This window comes from Strix aluco, chromosome 24 (assembly GCF_031877795.1).
Source record: "Strix aluco isolate bStrAlu1 chromosome 24, bStrAlu1.hap1, whole genome shotgun sequence".
Taxonomy (NCBI): domain Eukaryota; kingdom Metazoa; phylum Chordata; class Aves; order Strigiformes; family Strigidae; genus Strix; species Strix aluco.
In genome coordinates, this window is record NC_133954.1 from 7,657,022 (window position 1) to 7,676,557 (window position 19,536).

General features: G+C 49.4%; 1 protein-coding gene and 1 long non-coding RNA gene across 3 annotated transcripts; one reads left to right on the plus strand and one right to left on the minus strand.

The window, feature by feature from the left end:
- Nucleotides 1-206: 206 nt before the first annotated feature.
- On the plus strand, nucleotides 207-11,194 carry LOC141934392 (uncharacterized). Of its 2 annotated transcripts, none has more exons than XR_012626309.1 (3): nucleotides 207-525; nucleotides 9,764-10,601; nucleotides 11,059-11,194. It is a non-coding gene; the product is annotated as an uncharacterized LOC141934392 (long non-coding RNA). The 2 variants fall into 2 exon arrangements; XR_012626308.1 differs by having other exon boundaries at nucleotides 9,858-10,601.
- On the minus strand, nucleotides 11,165-19,203 carry NXPH3 (neurexophilin 3). Its single transcript, XM_074849803.1, has 3 exons — nucleotides 18,128-19,203; nucleotides 16,143-16,909; nucleotides 11,165-15,357 (listed from the first exon to the last, which is right to left on the minus strand). The coding sequence occupies exons 1-2, from the start codon at nucleotides 18,182-18,184 to the stop codon at nucleotides 16,178-16,180; spliced, it is 789 nt and encodes a 262-aa protein (XP_074705904.1). The 5' UTR covers nucleotides 18,185-19,203; the 3' UTR covers nucleotides 11,165-15,357; nucleotides 16,143-16,177.
- Between the last annotated feature and the right edge of the window lie 333 nt (nucleotides 19,204-19,536).

Below are 19,536 nucleotides of genomic sequence, written 5' to 3' on the forward strand. Positions count from 1 at the left end.
AGGTAAGCAAAGCATTTAGTCATAACGAGATTCTCCCCACTACCCTGTCAGAACTCAAACCCAGCATTTCGAGCTTATAATTGCGTACAGACACGAAAAGTTCAGTGCCAGGTAATTGCAGAAGTTGTCTGTGTGGCACAGAGATGTCTAATTACGCTGCAGGAACTGCATTGTTTACTGAAATACTCCAACCTGAAGGAGACCTTTTATCCTTGTCACGTTAGAGTGACCAACTGTTGGAGGAGTGTCCCTGGCTCAGCCTTGCCCTGGAAGAAAGTAAACGGGTGTTCACGTCGTATGTCCTCGGCCTTTTTTTGGGGGATGTATTTACAGGAGAGCGATACGGGTTTGGCAGCCTCCTTCCCCAGAGGATGGCGAGATACCTGCAGGAAAATAATCTGTTCTGGGGCTCGTCTGTCCCAGCCCTTCCCGCGGAGCCAGGCGCAGTTGCAGAATTCGCTGTCACAGAAGGGCTGAAATGAGACCCGCGATGGAGGCGACTTGTTCACGTTGTTCCGGTTGCAGGTGAATTAATGATTTATTTGTCAACTTCACTTTTTTTTTTTGTTTGTTTTTTATTGTAAATGATACAGCTGAAGCCATCTGGTTATAACAACATCAGAGCTAGAGCATACTGTTCATAAACCTCCCACTGACATCCTCCCCTCCCCAGATCTGAAATGTAATTCAAGTTAACTCACAATCTGTGGCATGTGTTGTTACTGCAGAGATGTCCATGCCAGTTGAACAGTTGGAGATTTGAATTCCACAAGGAGATGGCATATTTATCAAAACAATATTTCAGAGAGACATTTTTACCGGGTCTTCTGAATCGCAGCGTAGCTACCACGGGTCTGGATTCAGAATTTAGGTTGAACCCTGCGCTCGTGCTTTTAATTCCTTCTCTTCCCCCTCCTCAGGGGTGTTACAGAGAGATATTTCATCCCTGTGTGCAGTCTTTCATGTGCTTCCTTCTCCCTATTATCTCCTTGCTCCTGCTTCCTCCGCTCGCTTTTGTGCTGACCTACGAGGGTTGCAGCCTTCATCTGGGTGTGGGGAGGAGAGACAGGAATGAGAAATACCTCAATGAAACCCCTGACCTCCTCCGCCAGCGCTGGGATGTACGTGTGCCCTAAACCCAGAAGCACTCAGCTCTCTCTGAGGATGCGAACACCAAATATTTTTTACTGGCCAAAAGATTTCTTTCTGCATGCCCCTTGGGCTTTGTTATTACAGACTCAAAGTCTACTTGAGGTATTTTTCTTATTGTGTGAGTTTTTCCAGATGAAAGGAAACAGCTTGTCTGCTTATGAGCAGAACAAACAGCGGAGTGGGGAGAGCTGCTGCGCTTTGAAACTCTCTCTGGCTTTGTTCTGGTTCTCAAACTGCTGTTAAGGACACAATACCAGCTCTCTCCTTTTTTTTTTTTTTCCTTTTTTTTTTTCCTCCGCTTCCTTGAAGGAGCCAAAGATGATTTTATTTTTTTTTAAAACTTCATTTCAGAAGGTTTCTCAACTTCCGTGCAAATTATTTTGCAAAAGGCTTTGCTAAAATAATTATCTTGTTCAGTCAGCTTGGGCCATGCAGTTTTTCTTTCTCTCATGACTGCCATTTAACTTGTGTTGCAGAATTACTTAACTCATTTATTTCTAATGACTTTTTTTGGTTAATCTAATAGGAAGACATTTAATTACAGAGGGTGTATTTTTTTTTTTTTCTGACCTGCTGCCCACTTGGATCTTTGGCTGCAATTCCAGACACATGCTGCAGCAAATTTTGCCTTGGCGATTCCAGTTTCTTGTGTGTGTTCACATTTAACGTTAACTTTAAAACTGCTGGTGGTGGTGCCGATGGGTGCACAGCAAGAGGGGGTACAGCAGGCGTGTGCTTGAGCCACGCAGGAAGACAACAGGTGAAAGAAACTGGGAGACAGCGGGGGGGGGAAAAAAAAAAAAAAAAACAGCCCTTAAAATAGTTTGGGAAATAAATTGCAGTGACCTGGAAGGCTTTTGGAAAATATAAATGATAAATAAAACAGAAGCGGTTCAGCGTAGGAGGTGGCTTTTTAGCCCGTTTCAAGTTTGTTGGGCAGAGTGCGGGCAGGAAAAATCAGCTGAGTTTTGGGTGAACTTTGGGTTTGGATTTTGCATCTTGCTACCATTTTGTTGTTGTGGTTTAACCCCGGAGGGCAACTAAGCCCCGCACAGCCGCTTACTCCCTCCCGCCCTCCTCGGTGGGATGGGGGAGCGGATCGGAAGGGTAAAAGTGAGAAAATGGGGGCTGAGATAAAGACAGTTTAAAAGGTAAAGCAAAAGCCACGCACACAAGCAAAGCAAGGAATTTGCTTGCCTGTTCCCCTGGCAGGCAGGTGCTCAGCCATCCCCAGGACAGCCAGGCTCCATCACACCTAACGGTGACTTGGGAAGACAAACGCCATCACACCCAACGTCCCCCCCTTCCTCCTTCTTCCCCCAGCTCTATATGCTGAGCGTGATGCCGTGTGGACTGGGATAGCCCTGGGGTCAGTTGGGGTCAGCTGTCCTGGCTGTGTCCCCCTGACTCCTTGTGCCCCCCCAGCGTGCTCACGGGTGGGGTGAGGAGCAGAAGAGGCCTTCGCTCCGTGTGAGCACTGCTCAGCAATCGGAAAACATCTCTGTGTTATCAACACTGTTTTCAGCACAAATCCAAAACATAGCCCCATACCAGCTGCTGTGAAGAAAATTAACTCTCTCCCAGCCAAAACCAGCACACTGATACGTTAGACTTTGTCTCTAAGACTGAATTATTAAAATCACTTGAGGAAATGTGTTAATTGATGGGATAAATTGGGAAGGAATGGAGAGAGGATTGCAATTATTCCATCAAGTTATGAAAAATCACAGACTGGAGAGGTATAAAATGTAGGGCTCCTCTCTGAATAATTGAAAAGCATCAATGACAAAAAAAAAAAAAAAATAAAGTAGCTAATTGAGATGGTGCATGATAAACTGGATGGGAACTGGAACACTTCCCCCAGCCCTCCAGAAGAGAAATGATGTCTAATGTTATGCTGGAGTATTTTTCTCTAATCCGATTGCAGAAACGCCCCTTTGAGCTCTGCCATGGGGAAATTGAGGAGGGATTGAAGAGAAAATCATTGACTTTGCCACTGGGGAGCAGTGTTGAGGACAAGAACTCTTCAGGTGTTTGTACCGAGCTGCTAATGAAGCTTTCTGAGCCTTGAAATAGCCAGAGGTTTCGCATCTAGGAGTAACAGGATGAAAACAAACAAACGAAAACCATTTTCAAACTGTCGTTCCACCACTTCTGGAAGGCTCCTGGCAGACACGGAGGTTATCCCTGAGCATTTTGAGTCATTTAAAACCTACTAGAGAAAGCGCTTTGTCAAACAGGGCTCTGGTTCCCACACGGGGGGGAGGTGGGTGTGCTGCTCCTCGATATTTAATAGCGTGGCATCCTGGAGAGTGACGTCCTTGCGTGGATGTCTGCAAGCCCGCTCCTCGCCGCCGCGTCTCCTGCTGGAGCTGGAGTGCTTTTTATCTGCTTTTTTATCTTTGCGTGGTAAGATGAAGCAGTACAAGTGTTAGCTCCTAAGATTGTTGCACCTCATAGCTGGGGTGGGTCCTTTTTTCCTGTTCACGCCTACTTATTTCAGTGTTTCCGAGGTTTTGGTTGCTTTTTTATTTTGCGTTAGGAGGAGAATTTCCCACTGTTGATTCCGGTTGTTGCTGCATTGCAGTTTGTCCGCGCTTCCTTTCTTTCCCACTAACTTTTTTCACTCCTCTAGGCAGGTGGCGTTGGCAAAATTATTGCTTATTATTGAATTTTTGCCAAACAACAAAACACTCGACAAAAATAGCTGAGCAGGATGTTGGGTTTTCAGTCTGTGGCCAGGATACAGCTCGCAGCCAGCTCCGGCGGTTGTTGGAGGCTCGTCAGGGGTTTCACCCCTATTGCAAGGACAACTGGCCAGTGCTTTTTGTGGCCAGCGATGAGACACTGGAAGTTTTCTCTTTGTATTGTCTGTGTTGGTGGATTTGGGGACGTTGGCTTCTATCCTGTGTGCTATACAGCAAGGAGACAGCAAGGTAATTACTGTGCCTCGCTGTCCTGATGTGCTTGTTGAAATAAAGGTGTTCTGGAATGGTGTGTTCACCCAATAGCAGCCTCAAGATAGTCTGTCTTAGGATAGGGTAAGGATAGGATAGGATTAGGATAGGGTAAGGATAGGATAGGGTAAGGATAAGGATAGGGTAAGGATGAGGATAGGATGAGGATGGGATGAGGATGGGGTAAGGATAGGATAAGGAGAGGATAGGATAGGATAAGGATAGGATAGGATAAGGATAGGATAAGGACAAGGACAGGACGGAATGGAATGGAATAGAATTTGAATACGAATAGAATAGAATAGAATAGAATTCAAATTCTATTCGAATTCAAATTCTATTCGAATTCAAATTCTAACAGAAGAAATTTTCACTTGGAAGGAACCTATGATCATCTAGTCCAACTGCCTACATCTCTGTGCAGCTGAGATACGAGTATTTCATTGCGTGCTTGCCCCTGCGTACGTGGGCTGCCGGGAAGTCGGTGCAGGTGCTGTACGTGCCCTTTGGGGTGACTCTGCTGAGGGGCCGGCGGTAACTCCACCGCTTGTGACTGTAAAACATTTAGACATAAATGAGCAGGAGATACTCTGATGGGTTGTTCTCATAATTCCTCTCTCCAGAGGATGTGAAATTAAAATGCCTTTTCTTTATTTTCCTCTGCCCAGTGTGATGTCACTCCTAACAGATTCTCCTGAGAGGTTTTTTTTAAAAAAAAAAAAAAAGAAAAGAAATAATCAAAAATAAACCACCTTGCAGATTTGATTTCTAATGTGATGTGCCAGATGGTAAAACCTGAATTAGGTAGCAGGCATTACTTAGCTGGGGCCTGTAAACAAAACTGAACTACGAAATACTCTTTAATGAGCTAGATTTATTTCTAGGTGCTGAAGCCTCAAAAGGCAAGGGAAAAAGAGAGGCTTTTCACATACGGTAAATGTTTAAATAAGCTTTTTCCTTCCTTTCAGCACCACAGCAATAACTCCATCCTATTCCAGGGCTGCTGGGACTTCTGAAACGCGTAATTCTGCGAGGTTATAATTATTGTGGGTGCTTTAGCGTGGCACGGAGCTGGGCTGTAGGACGTAAGTGGTGTTTTTGTTATATTGATGAGTGGTTTGCTTTTTAAATCTTGTCTATATATCCTTTGACAGCGTGGTTCTCCAAAATTAAATCGAACAAATGCCTTTTACCTGATGCCCATGAACCAGCACTGCTCTTCTTCAGCCCTTTTCTGCCGGCCGTGACGATACAGAGTGATTGATAGGGACGGGTAGATATTTGCAGTGTCAGTTCAGCAGCGGCTGATGGGCAGCATCGCGGAGATGAAACGCTGTGGATTTAAAAGCCGCAGCTGTTTGGACTGGTGGCTCCATTTGTGTTTCCCCTCCTGCCCCCAGCACTGGCATCCCGTGCTGCTCAGCACCGTGCTCTTTGCCTGCAGTGGAGAGGAACTTGTTGGGGTTTTGGTGTGAGCAGACTTTTTCTGTTGGTGAACGGTCACTCGATATTTAAAACATGCGTTATCACCTTCCCCCTAATATTTGAAACCTCTGGCTATGGATTGGTGCTATACAAAAAGCATGTGGGTGTGTGCTTCTGTAAAATGGGAGTGTAAGGAGGAGAGAATAGGCTTTAGAAACGGTGGGAGGAGAGCTTGATGCATCGTAAAACATGTAGGCTGTGTTTAAGTGTAGATAATGCACACAATAATACTTCGGTTTTCAAAGCTCTTTAGTTGTTTTAAAAAAACAACAACAAACCAGCCCGAAACATCAAACCTCTGCTGTCTTTTGGCTCTCGGTATCTTAGCAAAAATGCTTTTCTTTAACAGACAGAGGTCTATTAAAGACAGGGATCTCAAAGCACAATTGGTTTCGACACTCACAGGTCCCCCCGTTGATGGTCTCAGCAGAAAGCCGTGCCTAGACTGGGTCTTCGTGTTTATTCCCCATTTGTTAGCATGGGAGATTTGGGGACGCTTGCATTGCCACTCCCTCTGCTCATGCTGTTCTTGGCAGTGGATGCATGGCTAGAGAGCTGCCAAGAAAAAATTGGGCCAGTACCTTGTTTTCAAAGGTTTATTGGATGTTGCAAGCGTGCTGTAATGTCACATCTTGTGGTCAAAGAGTTTTAAGCAATTTCAAGCGCTGCTTCTGCCTGTTTTCCAAACTTCATTCCCAAAATACAAATAAAAAAATCACAAGAATGCCAAGCCCACCCTTCTGCTCATAAAAATGTAAATGGGAAGTTGAGTCTTCTGAGACCTGCTTATGCTCTTTTGGTGCTTTGGGGATGAAATAACCCTCTTCCAACCAGATGAAGAGGGATGTTTTTCCAAAATTCAGTTCCATCCCTAGACACAAACAACCCTGGGTAATAGAAACAGACCTCAAAACGATGAGTTTTCACAAAATAGTAGCTGTGGGGAGATTTCTTCCATCAGCACCTATTAACCGCAAGTTTGTCCTTGTTGTCTCAGATCAGCCGTAGAGCGAGACTCATTATAACGGACCCCAACTACGATTTATTTATGTAGGGCTTTTCTTAGAGAATAATTTTAAAAGGGAGCAGAAGAAATAATCTGGCACATCCTTATGTCCTAAGGCAAGATTATTTTTAAATCTGGTTTAGACCTCTTAACTAGCATTAACTGGCAGGTTATGATCTGTAAAGCAAAAATAAATGGATCTTCTTCGGGTTACTTGCTGTAGCTTGAGATGTCAGGAGGACGTGGGTTAACATACAGGCACCCTGGTTTCCAACTGATTTACTCATGTGTGTTGCCACTTCAGAGCTTGCTTCTGGTTATTTTCAATACATAAGGGAAGAGATCATGCAAAATTTCCAAAACTGTAGATAAAATTCAGCTGCTTTTAGGGGTAAGACGAGTGGTAGAAAGAAACCACTGAACAGTGTTTACTGCTTATCATTGATAAGTGTATGATAGGATTGATAGCTGCTCAGAAAACCTTTCACTTGTGTCCATTTTTTTAAAGTCCTACTATAATAGGTAATTAAAGTATACTAATTGAATTAAGATCCCATCTGTCTGAGTTCAGCAAGCCAACAAGTCCCTTAATTAAGATATCATGTTTGCTATAACAGAGGCTGCAAACACAGAGCTGGCCACCAACGGTATAAGCAAATATCTGTCTTCCCATGACAAAGTGCCAGAGCATCCAGTGGGCTGAGGAGATCAAAATAAAATCTGCAAGGTAAGCAGCACTTCCTCATGGGATGACAGTAAAGGCAAGAATAGTTATGCTTCCTCTGATAGCTGAGAAAAATGCCAATTTGAGCTGGGTGCAAACATTTTCAAGCACTCGGAGGTAGACGGCAGCGATAGTAACTGAAAGACTCTATATTGGGTATCTCGGCATCTGATCACCGTCTCAGTGGAACGATGTCTAATATTGGAGGCAAGAAGAAAGAACATAGTAGTTAAAATCAGTGTCTTCAGGCTGCAATTTCAAAAGGTTTATAAAGCATCAGTGTATCCTCAAACTGATTTGCAGACACAGTAGGCTCATGGGCTGCTCCACCATGGGCTGTCTTCACTTCTTTATTTAACCATCACTCCCACACGCGTGTAGAGAGTCCACTGAGGAATCTCCTTTTAGATGCCGTATCTTCAACGGGTTTGTTGTTGGGATTGTAGTTTTCTGAACAAGACATAAAATTTAAGAGCCCCTGTGCCTGAAACGAAGGATTTCCTTCTAGTTTGGGCTGCTGTGCCCATAGCACTGGTCTCTGAACAGGACCCTTCCCGGGAGATGGTTTCAGCCAAGCAACCTGCTGAAATTCTCATTTAGTTTATAATTGTCTTTCTACATTTCCTCCAGTAGTTTCAGCCTAATGAAACTGTGTTAGGATGCTTTTACATTTACAATTTACATCTACAACATTTACAATTCTGGAGGAAAAACGTGCACATGAATGTAGGTGCCTCTTTGCAGTTGGGGGACGAGTCCGTGTCAGCAGTGCCCAGAAGCAGGTACCCAACGCCTGTAGTTCGGATTGAGACGTGACACGGAGGCGGGGAGAGGAGGTGGGTGACTGTGAAGGGTGGTGGCAGTGACTGAGCCAGCTGCATCCCACCCGTGGTGACTTGCTCCTGAGTGTTTGTCCTTTTCCTCCTGATCTGTTTTGGAGCAAGAAAACTAGATTTTATTTTGGTCGTAAAGGAATTTTCCTCAATGGAAGCTTTGGGAGGCAGTGTAGGAGGTAGAGTGCGTCTTTGTTGAGTGCGTGGGGAGCTTTCAGGAGGAACATACGCTGTTGGGGATCACCCCATGGTCTTCCCAATGCACCGGAGGGGACCAGGGCAGGCGTGAGGCCGTCGATCTTCCAGAAGGATTGGCCGAAGTGGGGGGAGCAGGAGAGCTGCTGGTCTGGGGTAAAGTCCTACAGACACGTGCTGAAGATGCAGGCGTGCGTCCTTGACGGTGCGATGCTTTGAGTAGATGGCAGAAGATAATTTTTTTTTCCCCTTATGGGAAAATTTCCCAATGAGGAGGCTAGATGAAAGCGGACGCTTCTTCATGCAGTTTGAAAGCGGAGAGACATCTGCCACAGATCAGAAAAGCCTGGCAGGTGGAAAACACACCAGCCCTCCCTTCTCCCTGCCTTTATCCTCCTGTACGTGGCACATCTCTATTCCTGGTGTGTCGCAGCCACCACGCTGACACGGGCTCTGCGCAGCTCGACGAAGAGCAGCGGCACCTGAAACCAGAGCTCTGCTGCCCCAGAGCGTGGCGGTGGGCAGACACACCGACCTCCCCTCCCTCCATCCCAGCCACTTTGCACCTTCCCCCTAAAACACTGCACAAAGCTACAGGAGCCGGGAGGATTCTGCAGCTCGAGAGCACACGAGTGAAAACTGAATTATTTAGCATATTTTTTAGTGCAAGCAGGTGTGGGGTTTGAAGCAGTTTGAGTTGGGAATTCTCTGCAGAGGAGTTAGGGTCTGGTGGGATTTGAAAGAGCTGGACAAGTTTTCCATTCCTGTCCTCCTCTTGCTGTCTCTTGACAGCCTTTTTTTTTTTTTTTTTTTAAGGTCTGAATTCTTGTTCTCTTTCTTGTGTTTTCCATCCCCTGTAACTTCCCCCCCTCTCCCTTTATTTCACCGCTTCACCTGCTGAAGCGCGGGTGGATGCTGCCGTAACGATCTATTGAGCGCTGACAGCGCGCTTGACGCCGCGGACCAGCGTGTGCGAGGAGATGTGGCCCCTGGTCCCCGGGGACTTGGCAATCTCCTGCAGACACTGACAGTGCAGTTCAGACCATCGCCAGCAACCAGATGCTAGTTCAGCTGGAAACGGAGCCGCCGAGGCTCGCCGAAAGGCTTGGCAGGAGGCGAGGGCTGGCTTTGGAGGTGCTTTACTTAGGGGCGGGGGGGTTGCTTTGTGCCTGCGTGGCTTTTGGGGCATTTATTCGGGTTTTTTAAATTTTATTTTATTGGTTTTAGAAGGCGGGGGGGGTGGTTTGCAAAGCTGTGCGAGCACTGAAGCAGCGTGCCCTTCGTCCTGAAGGGAGAGGACAGGGGCAGACACATAGAGGTGGCTCAGGCAGCTCCACTGTGAACCACGTCCAAGCAGATTTGGATCAATGTTCCCCTAAAATCTCTTCCTCCCCGCAACCTCTTTGTTCAGGCACTTGGGACTCTGTGTGTGCGTGAGCATCAGACAGACACCGTTACTCCTCCACGATCTGCTCAACTCCATCTCGCCCTGATTTTTCCTGCAGCCTTTGGTGCTGGTTAATCCCCGACTCCGCTCCCAGGGAGGGCTCCTGTCTGCATAAGCTCAGGGCTGTGACACCAGCTCTGCCTGTCCCGGGGGGCACAGGGAAGGGCTCTTTGGGCAACAAGTGCTAATTCAACGCTGCTCCTGTGCACGCACAGAGCCAAGAGCTGTGACTGCAGCCACCCTCGCACCCCAACGCTCTTGGATAACTTTCTGCAACCCAAGGAAGTCTGAGTTATCCGTACAGCACTTAAATGGGAAAATTTCTATTTTTAAAAAAATCACTATTCTTGCACTCAGCTCTTCTTGTCTCTTTGTTTGCAATCTAACAAGACACAAGAGGAAACCCTCACCACAATCTGGATGGGAACAGATACGCTCCAGCACGACAAACAGCAAACCACGCCGTGAGCGGTGACCTTAGGGGACTGGAGGAGAAGGGGTTACTGCATCACATCTCCCTCCTACTCTTTGGGCACAAGCCTTTAGGAAAAGAGACATTTGGGTAACAGATGGGTGCTCTGGTAGGTCTGGAAACCTCTCAGGCAAAAGTAAATCCTTCCTTCCCACCAGGAGGTTCAGGCCTTATTCTGCAGAACAGTGTGTACGAGCTGAGCTCCCCTAAGGGAGCAGATTGCCCTATTCCTCCAGCGCTGGCTGGATGCCGTCCTGAACAGCAAAGCAGCCCCGTTGCTTAACCCTCGAGCCCTGTCCCTCCAACCGAAGCCGTGTTCGATGCTCTCAGGTAGGTGAGGGTTTGGGGGGGGCATGCCAAGGGGTGCTTTTCTCACCCACCCACTCAGCACGGCTCCCTCTCGGGCAGGAAAAAGCCGCTGATGTTGTCATGATGTGACATTACACGTTGCAGCTTCTTTCTGGGAGAGCAGTGCACTCTGCCATTAATTGGAGGGAAAACAATCAGAGACCTGCTGCTTTTGGAGTTTGTTGAAAGCACAGGAAGATGGGGAAATGTTGGTGTTTATGAAACGGCAGCTGGTGCTAAGCTCTGGCAGGGGAGCGGGAGGAGGAGGAGAGAAGTGGTTGTATTTGGGTTCTGGGTCTAATTGGCAAAACTGTAATAATTCTTAGATCAAATACATGATGCATACAGCCCACTTGCATTTTTAGTCTACTGCGTGTAATAGCAAGTCATAACACTGGGGATTTCATGAATAATCATTTCTGCTTGCCTCCCCTTTCAGTGGAGGATTTCCAGAGTGCTTGACGATCGTGCAGTCTCACTCCATCCCCAGAAGGCAAATGAATATTATCTTTATAAAGAGAGATAAGGCAGACTAGACAAAGGCCTGGAATAACTTGGTTAAGTTTATTAGAAAAGCCAATAGCACGATCAGGATTTATGCCCAGGAATTAAGATTCTTGAATTGTTTGAAGAATGAGACGTCTGTCCTTAGCACAGCTTACGTTGGCACGGCGAAACGTGGTCTGCGAAGAGGAGAAACTCTTCCCTTAACAAAGGAAAGATGGCATGGAGCGGTGGTGAAGAGAATTCAAGAGGACTTGAAGGGCACATCAGCTCCCTGGGGGAGGTGGGGGTCATGGGCTGGAGCGGGACCCCAGACACCCCCACTGCCCCCGGCCAGCGCCTTCGCTCTGCGTTCAGCGTGATGCTGGCCTGACGCTAACCGTTACAACAAAACTGCATCCAAAGTTGCTTTTATGCACCCAGAAGAGCAGGAGAACCAGCAATACTAATGCATCCAGGAGCTACCTATGGCTATTGAAATGGGGGATTACAAGCATAAAGCCTTGGCTGACTCACTAGACCTCATTAAAGTCTAATAATCTCTATAAAGATGCAGCGCTGCACATACGCAGCAGCCCCAGCCCGTCTGAGCTACAGCTCAGCAAAGGCTCTATTAGCCATTTGATAGTTTGGGCATGAAACCATAAAATATGTTTATTTGTGTTGTGAAAGCACTTAGGTCAGGATTCCCTCTGCGAGGCTCAACCTCAGCAGTTTGGTTTAGGAACAAAAGGGCCGGGCTTGTCCCACTAAGGGATGTTCTGGGAGCTGCGATGTCACTGGTGACCCAGGGAGCTGTGCTGGAGACTTGGGGGGGACACAAAAACCAGGAGCAACAAAAGTGTAAACGCTTTGAGCTTCCAATGCCCCCCAAGCAACATGTTATATACTCATCCAGCTGCAGGAATTTCAGTACCACCAGCCTGAAAACATCATAAAAGAAAACCTGAGATGGCCCGTAAAGAGAGAAATTGTGAAATCTAACACAAATTGAGGTTTATATTTGTGTTTTGACGTCTAAGCCTCTAGAAACCCCATTTTCTTGGGTTTTCCTGTGATTAAGCCAATTGTTTGTTTTTCTGGAAGCTGAACTTCTTGAGTAACCAAGTGACTGTGATAGCCACCACTCTGGGAACTCCTCCAAATATGGCAAATTCTGGTGAAAACCTCAAAGATTGCCACTTCCACAATGTTGATGCCTTTAAAGAAGTTCTCACGTCAAGTAGGGCTCTTGTGACAACAACCTGTTGATGCTCGTTAGTTTGTCCGGAGGCTTTTCGTGAGCAAACTTCCTTCTTGTTCGAGATCTTGGCGTCTGGCTGGAACCTGCTAAAAATGTTGATGTTTGGAAAAAAACCGACTGACCCTGAGTTGAGGAAAATTGATGCCTTGAAGCTGTCGTGGCGGTGAGAAGGATCCGGTTGTGCCACCCTTGCGTTAAATTGTACCTTCCTGCGAGTTTTGTCCTTTCCAAAATCCTGGAGCAGCGCTTTAGCATGTTTTGGAGGTGATAGCTGGCCACGAGAGTCTCATTTTGAACCTGAGGCCACTGCTGGGTTTTTTGGATATGGTAAATAGGAAACGGTAGAAAGACAAAGTCTGATTGACTGGAAGATTTCAAAGGGAGAAAAGTCCCAGTAACCTACAGAGAGATGGATTTGGGTTGATTTGAGGTTGATTAGTCCCAATTATTTTTTATGACATAGGGCAAAATTAATAAGGGAGCACTTGAACTGTGCAGAGTTGAGAAAATTATCTTAATGGGAAAATTACTCAAACATTAAAGAGCGCTGTAAGGAATCATGGAATCATTTAGGTTGGAAAAGACCTTTAAGATCATCAAGTCCAACCACAAACCTGCCACTGCCAAGTCCACCACTAAACCAGACGTCTCATCACTTCGGTCCTTAAAACTGGAGAAGACAGAAGCGATGGGAGCCAGTGCCCCGGGACGGAGAGAGGTGTCGGGGACATGTTGGGGTGGTTGTGTTCCTGCAGCAAGTCCATCAGCTCCTGATTGTCTTCTGACTCATCTAATCCCAGTGCTGGGGAGTCCGGATCAACTGATCCCCACCAGCTCTAATGAGTACAATTAATGGCCAGGGGCTGCTGATTGACTTTGGTGGGAGGGTGGAGCGGGCTCTTCTGGGAAGCCAGTTTCCAAATGTGCAGAAGCACAGGTTAGCTCAGCTGGGTGACTCATGAAATTTAAATTAGGAGGATTTTGTGGGGAAGAGGAAGAAGTATTAACAAACTAAAGAGAGCTAATTACTGGAGATGGAGAACATTCACTGTGTAGTTGTAGATGACAGTGGTAAGTAGTTCCCATCAGGGCTTTTCCTGCTTTGGAGACAAAGAGATCGGCCATCCACTGAGTTGTCAAAGATGATAAGGGGCTGCATTTTATAAATGGAGATAGGCTCTAATTGCAAAAACGCCTGCAAATACTTCTGTGGCACTTTGCTGAACCCTGGAGTCACCGAGGATTTTTGAAGTCTGCTTTCGACAGTCCTTACACACTGCTTCATTTGTAATGAAGTTTGCAACGCATGGAACTTCATTTGGATAAATTTTAGCTCCCCCCACCCCCAAATCTATTTTATGTCCAACTACTAATGGGGAAAGAAATTAATCCTTGGTTCCTTGTGTAATATTGCAGCAGAGGCAGTGGCAGGGATTTAACTCCTCCGCTCAAGAAGCAGAAACAGCTCCGCGGTCAACCTCCACTGTGCCGCACAGCTTGAGCAACACCCCACAAAGCAAATAATCATCAACTATACGCGAATGCATTCAAGTACACCTTGACTTAGCCTCTAACGAGGGAAATTTTACCGAATGAGTTGGTGGAAAGGCTCTCCCTTGCACCTCATTGTGGCGGGGGGTGAGCGGGGGGGGTTAAGGGCAGGCGGATTTAGGGTGCGGGGATTTTTTCCTCTTGTATTGTTTGCCCACCAGCTCAGCGAAATCCTCCTTTTCTGAGCACGGGTTGTGACTCCGCTAGCAGGAATCCTCTTCTCCCAAGCCCGAATAATGGCCCGTCCTGGTCTCCTAGTAACTGCGGCCGCCACATCACTTTTGACAATGGTGCATCCTTTGTAGCCTGGTTCTCTGCTCCCGCTGTCTGCTCTGTTTCTTCAAATGGCAATTGTCTGAAATTTCTCCAAATGAGCAACTTCTGTGTGTGGTGGTTTTGTTTGTTTTGTCTGTGCCGGCAGAAATGGGTTTAACCTGTCTTTTTGTGTTCCTTCCTTAAAGCAAGCATGAACCCTTGGGGAACACACTTTTGTAAGACAGCTCCTGGTAGGGCTTTTTCACCCCCCCAGTACCAAATATTGCTCCTGTTATTTTCTGCAACTCTGCTCTCAAAGCATTTTAAACTTTCTGTTCTCAGAGTAAAAGTCTTCTCATTGATTATTGCACTAAAAGGCTTTCTTTGCTCGATGTATTTTGGACCTGGCCTCTGTCTAGATGTAAAAGCGCATATCATGAAACTTTGCCAGCAGCCAGCAAACCTCTCTCCAAGCTGTAGAGAAGGAATTTGACTTGTGAAGGCTGAAGCATAAAACCTGCTCTGGGGGTAATACCTGCCTCCTAACTCTGCTGGGGTGTAAGGGGATTTTTGGAGCTGGCCTGGTGCTGTGGATGGGGAGAGATTTGGGGGAAAAGGAAGGGGGCGGGGGGGGGAGCTGCTTTTTTTGGTCTTCTCTGTAAGAGGGAATGCGTCCACATAAGTGGGAGCCTGAAGTTTGGATGTATGGGGAAGGGGAGGAGGTTGGCAATACCCATCAGTGGTGCAGAATGAGCCCACGCACGAGCAATAGCAACCAAACATCCAGGTGAAAGTCCAAGTCCCAACAGACCCCAAAGCTGGACCCAGCGCCTGGTTACGAGAAGGGGCGAGTTCAGATGCACCTGAACGGAGCTGAACTCGGGCACAGGTCCCCAGGCCTCACTCACAGCCCCGCCAGTTCATTTTCCTTCTCCCCTGAGGAGGCTGAAACTGCTCTGAGTAAAAACACTTGACCTGCCTCGGTGCCACTGTGAAAACTTTATTCTCTCTCTCAAGGACAGTGTTGTTGTGTGGTTTGTTGGGTTTTTTTTTCCTTTAAAGTAAAATAAATGCTACAGTCAGAGCTCCACTTCACACAGGCGTATGCGCGCGGGCGCGCACCTTTTCACCGAGGAACGGCAGCGCTGGGAGCTGGATGTGGCCGGGCGAGGGTGGCAGCGGGCGCTGGGGAGCCGGCAGTGATACGAAGCACGGATGAGATGAAGGGGAAACACATGAATCACAGCGTGTCAGGGGAAACACATGAATCATATATTGTGTCAGCAGATATGACAGATTCCACCAGGATTTCTCTACCTGCAGATCCACAGTTTCAAGTCCCCGAAACCCCCCGTGCCATGATGCCCAGTGTCAGCTGTGGTGGGATGGCTCCCTGGGAAGGTCCCTCCCTGCCCTCCCCGGCTCCCCGTTTCCATCCCGGCCGCCCTTTGCACCCCAACGTGGGAAAACTGAGCTCCAGCTCCTGCCACTGCAGAACTCGGATGTGGGGGAGATGATGTGGTTGCCCATGGACATCTTACAGTCATGGAGGGCATCAGGTGCCTTTCTCCCCCCCCTGAGGTCTTCCCCTGGCTCCAGGGTGTGTCAGTCTGCTTCTGGAGCCCTCTTTGCCTGGTCACCAACCTTTTAGGACCATGTGGCCTAAATCCAGGCAAATCCATTATTGCACTGAGAAACACAAGTCCTGATTGTGGCTTTATGTCCTATTTTCTGTATCCTAAATTCAGACCCTGCCTTCACATACCAGTCTCTAAAGACCATAGATCCAGGCCAGGTTTAGTGATGCTGGTACCCCATAGCCTAAAATTCCTCCTCTTGACATTGGAGCTTTTGGGGAAAATGGAAAATCCTCCTCTTCCTTCATTGCTTCTGGTTTCTAGGGACCGCTGTGCTCCCGCCCCCGCTTACAAAACCATCCCCATCCCTCCCCCCGCCCCCCCAGCACCCGCTTGTCACCGGGGCATCCTACGATGAGCAGAGCGCATCATCCTGAGGGGTAGTAGGGTACGTCGCTGTGATAGTTGTAGTCGGGACACACTTTCTGCACCAGCCTGTAGTCTATGCTGTAGAAGGTGATGTAGATGCAGATGACTTTGAAGGGCTTCGAGCAGACCCAGGAGACGTGACTTTGGGTGTGCTCGTGGTAGCAGGTCTTAGACGGGTCATAAGTGCAGAGTGTGGTCTTCTTGGCACGATCCACTTTCTCATACTCCACGCGGCAGTTGAAGATTTTGGATTCTTTGGCCTCAATGAAGATCTGTTGCTCCAGGTCAAACTCCACTGCCTTGGTGGGGGGGACGAGGCTGACAGAGATGTTCCCTTGCCCAGTAGAGTTGTGTCGGAAGAAGACGTTGACGGTGCCGTTGCCGTGATCAACCACCTTTCCAGTGATCAAGAGGTTCAACTTCACTGTCTTGATATTGGAATAGAAATCTCCCCAGCCAAAAATTTTTTTAAGCTTGCCTGAGGCTGGCCCCAAGTCCCTCTGTCCTCTGGGGTGTGGAGCGTGGTCCTGCTCGGACAGGTTATCCAGGATATCCCATAGCTCCCGTGAGCTGCTCACCAGCTCCAGGAGGGTCATGTTCTGCAGTAAAGTTGGAGTTAACAGGGACTTTGGGGAGAGCAGCCCTCTCATCTTCTGCACTTGCGCTCTCTCCTGGGTCTTGGGTTCACGTCGCTCTGCACCTTCTCCTGGATCTCCTTGGCCACAAACCACCTGAACATAGCGATGGTGAACAGTGAGAGATGGGTGAGGGGTGCCTGCCCCCCTTGCCCAGTCTCACTCTCCAGAGTCACCCCCACTTCTCCAGACATGACCCAGCCAACCTTTTTCCCATCCTTGCTTTCCTTATTTCCCTTTTCTCTTGCCTTTCCTCTTTACTTCTCTCTGTAGTTCCTATTTCCCTCCTGGTAGCAATTTTCCCCTGCTCTCCATCTCCTCTCATGGCTGCTCGGGGAATGGGTGAAAGGAGCTGGGACGGGTGCGTTTTGCTCACTGCTGGTGCAGCCTGGCAGTGGCACCTCTCAGGGCAGACCACTTGCACCCAGGGCATCTCTGCAGCTGCCCCCGGGGAGAGGGTGCTATGGGGGAGGACGCACACCTGCGACGGGGGTGCCCTCCTCGTGGCCTTCGCGCCGGTCTCGCTGCTGACGGCACGGCACGTCGCATGGAACCCTCGTCTGACCTCCAAACCGTGCCGTGGGCCGGTGGAGAGACGGAGCTGGGAGCAGCGGGTCAGGCAAAGCGCAGAGGTGAGAGCCCACGGAGATGCCCTTTGCCTCTAACAGCCACGCACGGGCTCGTCTGCAAACTCCCCTCTTGCCAGCACAGGGGTTCTGCTGTGAACCCCAAAATAAGCGCATACAGTGGCTGGGGGGCTGCTGGGGTGGGGGCTGCCTTGCTGCCACGGTCTGTGGGCACCCAGCGGGTACCCAGCGGGCTGGGAGGGTGCCCGGGTTGGGAGGTGGATGCTGCAGCCCCATCGCCCTGGGTGCTGGGCTGCCGAGCAAACACCCGCCGTGCTCCCCGGGGTGCGAAGGGCTCACCTGGCAGAGGAGGCAGCGGGGACGCCGAGGTCAAGGTCGGCCTGGCAGGCTCTGCCCCAGCCCGGGGGTGCGGGTGAGCCACCCCCAGCAGCTCTACCAGCACTGCTGTGCTGGGCGGGGGGAGCGAACTGCAGATTTTTAGGGTGATTAGGAGGCACCGTTACCCCCAGCCCTGCCTGCGAGCCCACCCTGCCCGCTGCCCACCCGCTACCTGCTGCAAAATAACAGAAGTTTTGGGACGCTTGTTTTTTCAGGGGATGGGGGGGGGGGGGGGGGGAAGGGGGGGGGGGGCGAGGGATGGAATTAATTGATCATTAACTGTCAACCCCCCCTGTCGCTTTGGCAGCACGACCCCCCCAGCCCCCCCCTTCCCATCCCCAGCGCTCACCAGCAGAGAGATGCTCCCCTGGATGAGGAGGACGATGCAGCTCCGAGGAAGATGCATTTTCCAGCCGGTGCCGCCCGCCTTCGCCGTATCTCAAATTTCGAGAGGCTTTGGGTGGGTTTGTTGTTTTCTCTTATTATTTTTTATTTTCCCTCCCTTCTTTTTAAGCGAAGGACGTCAGCGAAGGGAAGGGGGTGTCCCCCTTTATAAGCCGGTTCCTAGGCCCCCCCCCCGGCCCATGGTGGCTCCGGCAGCTCCCACCCCGCTGTGCCGGACCGGGCGGCGGGAGGCGGCTTCACCTGCTGCCTGCTCCTCTGCCTGCTCCTCTGCCTGCTCCTCTGCCTGCTCCTCTGCCTGCTCCTCGCTGCCTTGTTGGAGACTCAATGAAACTCCGCTCCATCCCCTCCTCGCTCCCTCCCCTGCCAGGTGCTGGGAGCAGAGCGGCACCTCCGAGCGTAACCCTTTGCTGCCTGCAACCCAGGCAACCCAACCCGGCCCGGGGGTCCCCCGGGGGCTGATGGGGGGTGCGGGGGGCTCAGCGGGCTCTGGCAGGGTGTGCGGGAGCACCGAAGGAGAGTGGGGAGCCGTCGCGCCAAGGAGTCCCCATGGGTCCCCAGGGAGGAGCATCCCAGGCTGGGAGAACTGGCCCGGAGGGAGTGAACTGGGGTGGGGGGACAACTGGGGGGACCCACGGGGGTCACTGGCTCTGCCCTGAGAAACTGTTTTATCTCGCACCGGGGGAACAGGCAGCGTTGTGGCATTACCCTCTGCCCCAGGGCTCAGCTCTTCCCCATCCTGATCCCTCCAGTCCTGCCATCAGGAAAAAGGCAAAATTCTGCTTCTCCTCCCAGTTCCCCCACACCCCGGGAGGCTGCAGGACCCGGCTGTGGGTGTGGTGAAGGGAGGCACAGCGTGGGGCAGAGCGGCTGAGCCCTTCGGGATGGACAAGGCGAAGGGGAGACTCTTTGGGCCTGGATTTATTGGGGAGGTTTAATGTTTGTTCCTCTAATGCTGGCTGCTGCAGCGATGCGTCCTCCCTTATCGCACGACTGTGCAGTCTTCTTTCCCTCCCCGCCCATAAAATAATTAAAAATAGAGAGAATTGTAGTATTTCTGGGGTCTTTTGATTTTGGGGTCTGTGTCAGTGTGTGGCCCCTTCTGCTCAAAATGGATGCAGAGCATTTCCCTCCTCCCCAGAGGGTCCGGCATCTCCTTTGCCAGAGCTGCAGGCCCGATAGGAAGTTTATTTTTAATTTATTTGTGATTTTGGTTTTATGGATGTGTATGTAAGCCTGGGCGATAACGTTCTGCCCTTCCCTCTGCATGGCAAGGGCGGGAGGTGGTGAATTGTAGCCGTGCCAGGGCACTGCTCCTCTTGGACTTGGGAGATCAGAAGAAGAAGAAGGAAATGC